The sequence below is a fragment of the Gymnoscopelus microlampas genome (assembly GCF_963454915.1).
Source record: "Gymnoscopelus microlampas genome assembly, chromosome: 13".
NCBI classification, from domain to species: domain Eukaryota; kingdom Metazoa; phylum Chordata; class Actinopteri; order Myctophiformes; family Myctophidae; genus Gymnoscopelus; species Gymnoscopelus microlampas.
The window spans coordinates 18,721,399-18,731,831 of NC_139950.1; the positions used below are offsets into that span (position 1 = coordinate 18,721,399).

The following is a 10,433-nucleotide window of genomic DNA, read 5'->3' on the forward strand; positions in this document are numbered from 1 at the left end:
AGAACTGGACCCAAAGAGGATGGATTCAGTTTTACCCAGGTGTAATGATAGTTTGTTGTCGGAGAGCCAGATGCAGATCTTGTTGAGTTCAGAGCTGAGTTTTCTCAACCTGCAGCCCAGCCTGTCCCTGTCCGAGACCAGCAGAGCCGAGTCATCTGCGAACAGGAACAGTTTGCAGTCGCAACCTGAAGACATATTATTACTATTACTATTCTTTAGCCTGGTGGTACTGGCCTTAATGCTACGCAGCCTCCTGCCCGAAGGGAGGGGGTCAAACAGACCGTGTGCAAGGTGGGTGGCATCTTTCATGATGCTGGTAGCCTTTTTCCTGCACCAAATGTGCACTGAATGGCAGGTACTCTCTCTGGGAAAGTTGGTGTCAATGCCCCAGTCTACGTGTCCAAGTGTCCCTGAGCAAGACAATTAGCAAGACATGCTCCCCGAGGCACTGCCCCCGTAGCTGTCCACTTCACCTAATACTTAGGATGGGTTAGATGCAGATTCCACATTTCACTGTGTGTGCAAATATACAGTGACAAATACAGCAAAGGAGTGCAGACCAAATTATTATTATATAGTTGCAGGTCTAAATGAGAAAGGAGAAAATAAGAAGAGAACTATTACATACTATTAGAGTTCACTCGTCATATTAGGACAATCTAACTACAAGGGAAGCTATAGGGAAAGGGTTCCCAAACCTTTCAGGCCATGACCCCTCAAAATAATCATATTTGAACTGGGGACCTCCCACCCTGACAAGCACTTGGAATTGTAGGCATTACATTTAGTTTGACTCGGTTCCACAGATTGACGAACTAAAAGCTTGTAGATCGGCTATTTTCACATTGTTTGCCTCCCTCTTACAAAATATTTGACAATTTGGTATTTAAAAGGTATTAAAAGTAATCAAATTGTAACTTTTGAAATGTGCAAATACTCTGTATACACTTATACTGTATGTTGGTTTGTTTACTGTTGCGTGAGAGAACAATGTTTCACATTAAGCTAATCATCTGGGGGTCCTGACACCCAGTTCGGGAATCACTGCTATAGGGACCACTATCATAGACAAATTACAGGAGGCTATCAAAGACCATTGGTTTTCAAGGTGGGGTCCGGGTACCTCCCAGGGGTCCTTGAGGGGGTCCCAGGGGGTCCCCAACTAAATGATTGATATTTATTAAACATACTGACCCGTTATAGGTCTTAATGGAAGCTTACAGGTCTGTAACTCAGAGTGTAAATGGTGCAAGGCTTTGGCTGAGAGACTTACATTTTTTGTGATGCTACATCAGGCAGTCATTGAGCTTTGCAAAACTGTGAAACCTTTGTTTAGGAGACACTATTTATATATTTGTAGTAGCTGCATAACAGTCCAGTGGAGGGGTGTGTGTATAATTTGTCAAGTCATTACCATATTGAACTCGATACAAATGTCACGTAGTAAATTCAGATCCCAAGTGGTGAAACCATGCCTCAGATATCGACTGGCCAAGTGGGCTGAAGATGAACTTTTTAGGAGTTTTAAAAGACAGATGCTTTCCGGCTCCAAAGGCTTTGTCAAAGGCGTCAGACGAGGAACAGCATCAACAACATCAGATCTCACTGTTTGAAGCAATGCTGAAGCCTGACATAAAGTTACACAGAGCAGGTGTACAGTATGTGATGTTTTTTTTGTCACTTGTCACATGTTTTCTTTCATCTTCAAAAGGCTACAACAGTGATTCCCAACCTGTGGGCCATGAGTGTATATTGCAAGTGGGTGCCCCAAATGCATGGCAAAAACACTAAAACTGTATTGATAACTTAACAATGATATACCAAAAAAAACATATGTAAAAAAAAAAAAGAAATGTCATGGTATTTTTTCTTTAAAACCTTGACAAATGTGTTTTTATTGTGATACCAACAAATAGGAATTTAAAGTACATGACGTTATCTGACCACTGGTCAAGCTTTCTAGATTTCCATGTGGGCCCTGATCCAGAGAAGGTTGGGAATCGCTGGGCTGTACAGCAACCTGATAAGGAAATGTTACAGTATATTAAAGAAGTAGTTCACCCTATTCCACACTCCATGAAGCCTTGAATTCATGGAGATGTTTTTGTTTTTGTCGCATTCCTAAGCCAATAGTTTGACGACCGGTGGAGTAGGACACTCAATTGACCTGCATTAGAGTCTCCTACTACCGGAGACCGCTCTGGTCATCACATTATTGGCTTAGGAATTCGACAAAAACAAAAACATCTCCATGAATTCAAAGCTTCATGGGGTGTGTGAAAATAAGTAATTCTTTGGGTGAACTACTCCTTTAACACTTGACAGAGTAAAGGAGTACACTTTCTTTCTCTCTCTCTCTCTCTCTCTCTCTCTCTCTCTCTCTCTCTCTCTCTCTCTCTCTCTCTCTCTCTCTCTCTACAGATTTCAATCTCGAGATTTCAATCTCGTCTAGCGAGACTTACGGTGGGGCACATTCAAGACAATCATGTTGCATAGTGTTCTGTCACTATGAACATGCAGATCTCACAAAAAAAAGCTATCAAAATATGCGACCTAGCGCAAGGCCTATTAATATTAATTTAATATAATTTAACATATTAAATTCTGTTTAAACTGTAACCTGAAATTGAAAGTATGCAATTAACTTATTTATTTTTCTTATACATTAATGTTGTTCAAAATTAGTCTCCAGTGAAGTGAAACAGATAAATAAAGATCAATTGTGAAAAAAGCCGATATACAAGCTCACAACGCCTTGCATTGAGCTTGTAGATCAGCTATTTTCAATATTTTACAGTGAATAGTATTTGACAATTTGGCCAATGTTTGACCAGTTTTTATAAAGTTTGTTGATTACTTTTGATGCAGTATTGGTATTTTTTTTTTTAAAGGTATAAAAAATGTTACTTGTCACTTTACTGTCATCTGGGGACCCCCCCAAAATCATGTGTGGACCCTGGGGGTCCCTTCCCACAGGTTGAGAACCCCTGGACTACACAACAGCTTCTTCCCCTGGCCAAAGTGTTAACCAAACAAAGGGTCAGGACAAACGTTTATGGGTCGCGACTCACGAGTATGTATAAGTTCCGTAAATTAAAACAACTTACTGAACAAAGTACTGAACATATTTTCACTATTGGGTCCTGGGTAGATTTTCTCTCTTTTGGGTCTCGAACAGAAAAAATGAATACAGTTATGCAAAATTAGTAAAGTGTTTTTCAGAATGTATTGACAGTAGCCGATCTACAAGCTCACAGCACATTGCATCCCGGCACGTTGTGAGCTTGTAGATTGGCTATTTTCGAATACCTTAAGTATCTAAAAAAAGGGTTAAAGTGGTTTAACTGTTCTTCAGTTTGCTGGGGAACACAAGGAACCAGGCGGACCCCATAGGATTTTTTTTTTATAGTAAGACCTCTGGTTCTGAACTGACTGAAACAACAGCTGGTTGTCAGGAGTGCGATAATTTTTTATTTTTGTATACTGAGATACATCATGATGTTTACTGACATTTGCACAAATGATACCAGGCTACATGTACATTATGTTCAAAACACGTTTACCACGACACAGACACACTTAGATCAACATGACAAGAGACATGCACAAACAAGGCCCCGGAGTGTGAGGAGGGGTGGGGGTTAGCTTCAGTGGCTATCGCCAACTACTGTACACCGTCACTGACCGATGGCTGGCCAGAACACAACAAGTAACCAATCACGATGAGCGATGTCACAGATTGACCAGGTCCAGGTGATGAGGATCAGGGAGAGATGGAGAGGAGAGGAGAGGAGAGGAGAGGAGAGGAGAGGAGAGGAGAGGAGAGGAGAGGAGAGGAGAGGAGAGGAGAGGAGAGGTAATACCTAACATATTAACACAAATTGTTAACACTGAGCACCATAACAAATAATTGGTTAAATATCGATAATGAATATCAACCTTATAAATAATATGTTTTCAATTACATAGATATTTAACTCTGATACAAGTTGCACACCGTCCCATATAATATTGTATTATAATTTTCCCTACCACAATTCACACATTCACACACATATTCACACACACACACACACACACACACACACACACACACACACACACACACACACACACACACACACACACACACACACACACACACACACACACACACACACACTCACACACACTCACTCACACACTCACTCACTCCACACCTTTGTATAGTTCTATTCTCGGTCAACAATGAAGTAATACTTCCGGACACAGTAGGGTCACAGCATGGTCAGTTGAAGGTAATTTCAAGGTTTGGCGAGGTTTCGGGGGAAGGGTGGTGATTGGGGTCAAACTTGGGGTGGGGGTGGGGGTGGGTAGTCACATGCAGACTGATATGTACAGCGTATTTATTTTCCTCCCCTTCATCCACACCCCCCATCCATCCATCCATCCCTCCCTCCCTCTCTTATTCTTTTCAGAAACCAGTTCCCCTCGCTCTGCGTCTCTCTCTCTTCCATATATATAGCCTTATTCATGCGGAGTTCACACTGGCAGATACAAAGCTACAGACTACCATTCATTTTCAATGGAAGCCAGCGACATGAAGATACAAAGCTACAGTCAACCATTCATTTTCAATGGAAGCCAGCGACATGAAGATACAAAGCTACAGTGCACCCGACGTTTGCAGCTGCTACAAAAAAGCGACAACAGATATCAAAGCTACAAATCCAAGTTGTGCTGACTTCAACAACTTCAGCTACAAAGCTGACAAAACTGACGGAACAAAGCTGCTCTCCACACAATTCCTGTGAACCACAGGCTTTATTTTCCTTCATATTTTTCCTGCTGAGTCCGACGCACGCTCGATGAAGTCAACGAGCTCGTTAAACAGAAACTCTGCGACAGATTATGCCGCTTTGCTTCGTATCTCTGCATCTTTTGTGTCTGCCAGTGTGAACGCAGCAGCATTTATACTTCGTCGTACGGCGGTGTCGCGCAATGAAAATAGCCGATCTGCAGGCAACACGGCGGGTCGCAAACGTGACGTGCCGTGTTGCCTGCAGAGCGGCTATTTTCGTTGCGCGACGCCGCTGTGTGGCGGAGCACGACTTAGGCATGCCGCTTCCTTTGTCCCTCTCTCTCTCCGCCACCTCCATCCCTCCCTCTCTCCCTCTCCCACCATCTCCCTCCATCGCACCGTCCGCCCGTCTCCCTCTATTTCAGGTCGCCGGCATCCCCCGCGATGGTCTTCTTGATGCGCAGCAGCATGGTGGTCAGCCACTGGTCCAGGCGAGAGACCGAGTCGAAGTCCTTCACCGCCTCCGTGAACGCCTCAGCGTTCTGCTCCTCGTGGGCATCCAGAAGTTTCTGTATCGACAAGCGTAAACTTACTAACTGTTCTTTTTTTTAATGTGAAATTTATAATAATAATAGATATTGGGCAAATACATGGCCCATTTGATGCCTAAAATTATATCAGAAGCTCTTTACACATACATTAGCACTCAAAGCATCCACAATGGAAATAAGCTCTGGAGTGTTTGTTTTGTGTTTGATCTTTTTGCAAATTACAAATATACAGCATGTTCATGTATGCATTTTGTCCGAAAAAAGTCACGCCACAGACAGCAGGAGAGAGACAGACAGCGCCAGACAGGAAGATCATTACCTTTAACAGTTTAAGTTCTCTGGAATCTGAAAATGCTGGGAACATCTCTTCATACTTCTCTATGGCCAGCTGGAGTACATACACACACACACACACACGCACACGCACGCACACACACACACACACACACACACACACACACACACACACACACACACACACACACACACACACACACACACACACACACACACACACACACACACACACACACATTATTAAAAAGCGATTGCCTACGTCTCTTAGTAAGAATCTTTGCCTAGTCATTATTAGGGTTCCGGGTTTGATCTCCGGCTCCCACTGGATTAGTGTCAAAATAGTGAAAAATAGCAGATCTACAAGTTCACAATGCATTGCGATGCGATGCAATGTGAGCATGTACAGTAGATAAGCTTTCACTAGTTTTGTGTGACACTGTTGTATAGCAAAGTGTAAAATACGGCGTAAGTGGTTAATCAGCACACAAAAAAGGTAATTGATAGAATAATCGCTATGGAAATAATTAATGGTTGAAGTGATACCTTTGCGTTGAGTTCATCCACGATGAAGTGGCACAGCGATGCTTTGAAGAAATATTCTTTAGCGTTGTACTTCAACAGAGGATTGTCCATGGTGTTGGTTGCCACCTATAATAACAATAATAATAACTTTATTTATATAGCATTTTTCTAGTCATAAAGTGCTGCACAAACATAGGACAGAATGCACATAAATGTGCTAATACAAGTGAAACAATAAATAACCATAATAAGGGATCTCCCATACAACATGTATTTGTGTTGTTAAAATGTTTAAAAAATATTCCAATTCTAGGGTTAAAGCGGTTAAACAGATTTTCATGCTATATTATCTAATTTTGCCTTAGCGACACGTTTCGAGCTTGTAGATCTGCTACGTTTTCCATTTTTTAATTTAAATCCTGAAAAGTAACGGTTTTGGACATATGAGGTTTCCACCCGACAGAGACAAAATACAGTGTACACACAGACACACACACACAGATGTTACCTGTTCATAGATCTCGATCGCTTTCTGGTACTGCTCTAACTGGGCACTGTAGTGGCCCACTTTCAGAAGACACTTGTTGGCTGAGCTGAAACGCAAACAAACAAGCTTGTGAAGCTTGTGCTATGGGCTCAACTTGTGAAAAACGCTTTTCCAGACGTTTCCCCAATTTTCCGAAATACTGAACATAGCCACACTACAAGCATTGACATGCAACGCCTTGTGAGCTCGAAGCTCCTATTGCCAAACGTCCCTTGTGACACGGAGTCGCCCCTTATCTGGAACTGTAAACAGCACGTGGTACAGTCATTATGGCTAAAAGGATAACACAAAAAAGTCCTGGGGACTTGTTTCCATTGTGGTCCTATGTATTCAATTAACCAACATAGTATAACAAATGTACACAATAATGTCATCAAAAAATGACACTATATGTACAAAATAAAGAAAATTACATTTACCTCCCCTTGTGGTTCCAGTGTTACACATCCTTTAAGGGATCGTGTCAGGGCATTCAACATTTTGGTGGCAGAGTAGTAGAATGAGAACTTTCTCATGTTTGTTCTAAATTTGGGTGGTACCAGATCGTTGTCGTTCCCTCTAGTGCTGTGGCTGTGGGTGTTTCACTTTGGAGAAGTAGCATGAGGTATGAAGGTATTGGCATGTAGAGAGGCTGTCCTGTAATCAGATAAGTTCACTATTCGCCTCCTGGCCCGCACAGCAGTATGTGCAGTGGAAGTAGGGTTTTCTAACTACCAGAGGTCTCTTATTTCCAAGGAAAATAAAGGACGCCCAGAAAAAACTTGAATGTATGCTTGAAGCGAGGTGTGTGTCATTGATTGATTCCCCAAAAATCTGGAACAAAGTGTGTCCCTTATCAGTTCAATAAGGGACACGTTTTTTAGTTTCCAACTAAAAAACGAGGGATGATTCCTTTATTCCAACGGACGTTTGGCAACCCTATGTGGAAGTGTCCCTGAGCAAGACACTGGTGGTGAGCTGAAAGGGAATTTCCGCCGTGGGAGTGACCCAAGGTCTCCTCTCTTACCTCCTCCTCACACACAACTAATATGTTTTGAACAGAATGTTGTAACTGGTTATAGAGCGGCTAGTAGAATGAGAAATTCACCAGCAAATGTAATGTATTAGGAGACAAATAGTAAATACATAAACTCATAACAACAATAACATATAGCACATCTTACACATAACAACTCTTAGACAGAAAACTCACCTGTTGGATTCTTCTCCCTTATAGTAGTCTGCTGCCTGCTCATAGTGGGCAATGGCCTGAACGCGCGCACACACACACACACACACACACACACACACACACACACACACACACACACACACACACACACACACACACACACACACACACACACACACACACACACACACACACACACACACACACACACACACACACACACACACACACACACACACAGTGAACAGCTGTGACATGAAATTAAAATGACAAAATTCAAAACATGTCATTGGTGGGATCACACCTAGCATATCAGAGGAGACACGTGGTCATCTCTACACCAGTGGTTTCCACCAAGGGGGTCCCCAAATGATTTTGGAGGGTCCCCAGAGAATTAGCTAAATGTGCAACATTGTTTTCTCACTCAACAGTAAACAAACCAACATACAGTATAAGTGTATACCGGGTATCTTACTATCTTCACATTTCTGAAGTGAAAATTTAAGGACTTTACCTAAGGACTTTAAAAAAAATAAAAACTGATAAGACCATTACTATGTCAAAGGTTACCAACACACTTCAAACATTGGCCAAATTGTCAAATATTACCTAAAAAAGAGGCAAACATTGTGAAAATAGCTGATCTGCACGCTCACAACAAACTACATTGATACATTGCGAGATCGGCATGTAGTTTGGCTGTTCTATGTATCTGTGGAACCGAGTCAGACAAGATGTAATGTCTCAACTCCTACAATCCCAAGTGCTTGTCAAGGTGGGGGTCCCCAGTTCAAATATGATTTGCGGAGCCACGGCTAAAGTTTGGGAGTTTGGTTGACACCCTCCTGAATGAACCAAGCAGTAGAGGTCAGCAGTGACTACAGTACAATAGGCTCTATGCACAGCAGCCATATTGGAAAGAAATTGGGCCTCTTCCTCACTTCCTTCACATGTGTTACTAATGATACTAATGAAGGTTCTGTTCCATTTAGTGTCGCACAATGGGTTCTCAAACATTTAAATTTCAAGGACCCCCATAACTCTGAGAGTCCACTTGTGGGTCCATTTGGGACAGTCTCAGGGTTAAGGCCAGTCCACACCAATGCAACTCCTTGCAACTACTTGCAACCATTATCCCCAAATGGCAGTTGCAAGGAGTTGCATTGGTGTTGACTGGCCTTAATACTGTTTTCTTGCAAGGAGTTGCAAGGAGTGGCATTGGTGTGGACTGGCCTTTACACACTCATAAGTGGCCATTTGGAACCTCCTCAAGGAACCAAGAGGGTCCAGAATGGAACACAACCTTAATTAACAAGAAGTAAGGAAGAGGCTCAATTTGGGGGGAAAAAACTCCCAAGAACCAATTCTTGGTGGGAAACTAACAGGAAGAAACCTTGGGAAGAGAATGTCTATAATTGTCAATGCTTTTCTTTTGGTTGAATGTCTACAACTGTCAATGCTTTTCTTTTGGGTTGTGTATCGGCAGTGGGTTTCAAGTTAGCTAGCCAGCAAGCTATCAGAAGATGGAAAAAGTATAATGCAAAAGTGTCCCCCTCTTTCCCTCTTTACCTTCTCAATGTCAACCAGTTCAGACTCGTACACCTCTGCTATGGTGATGTGGTGCTTGGCTGCAATTGTAAACCGACCCTGTGAACACACACACACACACACACACACACACACACACACACACACACACACACACACACACACACACACACACACACACACACACACACACACACACACACGCACACGTAATAATAATAATAATAATAATAATAATAACTTTATTTATATAGCACTTTTCAAAAATATAGGTATATGAAGAGCCGTATTGACGGTGAGTTTGTTTAATTGAAGGGGTTGAAGCTCTCACCATGTCAGTGTAGATATCGATGGCCTGGTTGAGACAGTTGATGGCCTCTGCAGAGAGATTAAAGAGAAAACACCTTGAATACAGTGTTGCCGGATTTTGCAAGAGAAACTATACAAAAAAACAAGCCTCTCTCTTGTTTTCTCTCAAGATTTGCAAACCCCTAAACAGTTCTGGAAAAGGATAAACCGTCTTCTGAGTCCTAGAAAAAGTTCTGTCACACAAATTCGTAGTAATGACGAGGTTGTTCATGATCCTGCTCTCATCTCAAATATTTTTAATCTTCATTTTTCTTCTGTTGGTAACATTTACTCTAATGAGGCACCCTACTTAAACAAATATGTTAGCAATCCTATTATTCCTGGATCTTTAACCTTTAGATCTATTTTACCCACTGAAATTTCAAAAGTCATTCCTGACCTAAAAGATGGATGTGCTGTTGGTACTGATGGTTTGAATGCAACATTTATTCTAAATTAGCTTCTCAAGTACTTATTTATCCTCTTGCTGATTTGTTTAATTTGTTTATTATCTACCTGTCTGCTTCCATCTGTTTGTAAATATGCTATAAGGTTACTCCACTTCATAAGGGAGGTGATCCATTGGATGTTAACAACTACAGATCCAATCTCTATCATTTGTTCTACTACTAAAATATTTGAAAAGTTCATTTCTAATCAATTATCTCA

At 41.8% G+C, this 10,433-nt stretch overlaps 1 protein-coding gene across 2 annotated transcripts in view; it reads right to left on the reverse strand.

The window, feature by feature from the left end:
* Positions 1 to 5,196: 5,196 nt before the first annotated feature.
* The window catches only part of LOC311058735 (beta-soluble NSF attachment protein), a gene marked incomplete at both ends in the record, with an annotated part of 12,228 nt that continues 6,991 nt past the window's right edge, over positions 5,197 to 10,433 (reverse strand). For both annotated transcript variants that reach the window (XM_084076201.1, XM_084076200.1), the window contains 7 exons: positions 5,197 to 5,349; positions 5,651 to 5,719; positions 6,172 to 6,276; positions 6,659 to 6,743; positions 7,890 to 7,945; positions 9,438 to 9,515; positions 9,748 to 9,794. In XM_084076201.1, coding sequence (XP_083932327.1) covers positions 5,197 to 5,349; positions 5,651 to 5,719; positions 6,172 to 6,276; positions 6,659 to 6,743; positions 7,890 to 7,945; positions 9,438 to 9,515; positions 9,748 to 9,794 — 593 coding nt within the window. The remainder of the gene's footprint in view (positions 5,350 to 5,650; positions 5,720 to 6,171; positions 6,277 to 6,658; positions 6,744 to 7,889; positions 7,946 to 9,437; positions 9,516 to 9,747; positions 9,795 to 10,433) is intronic.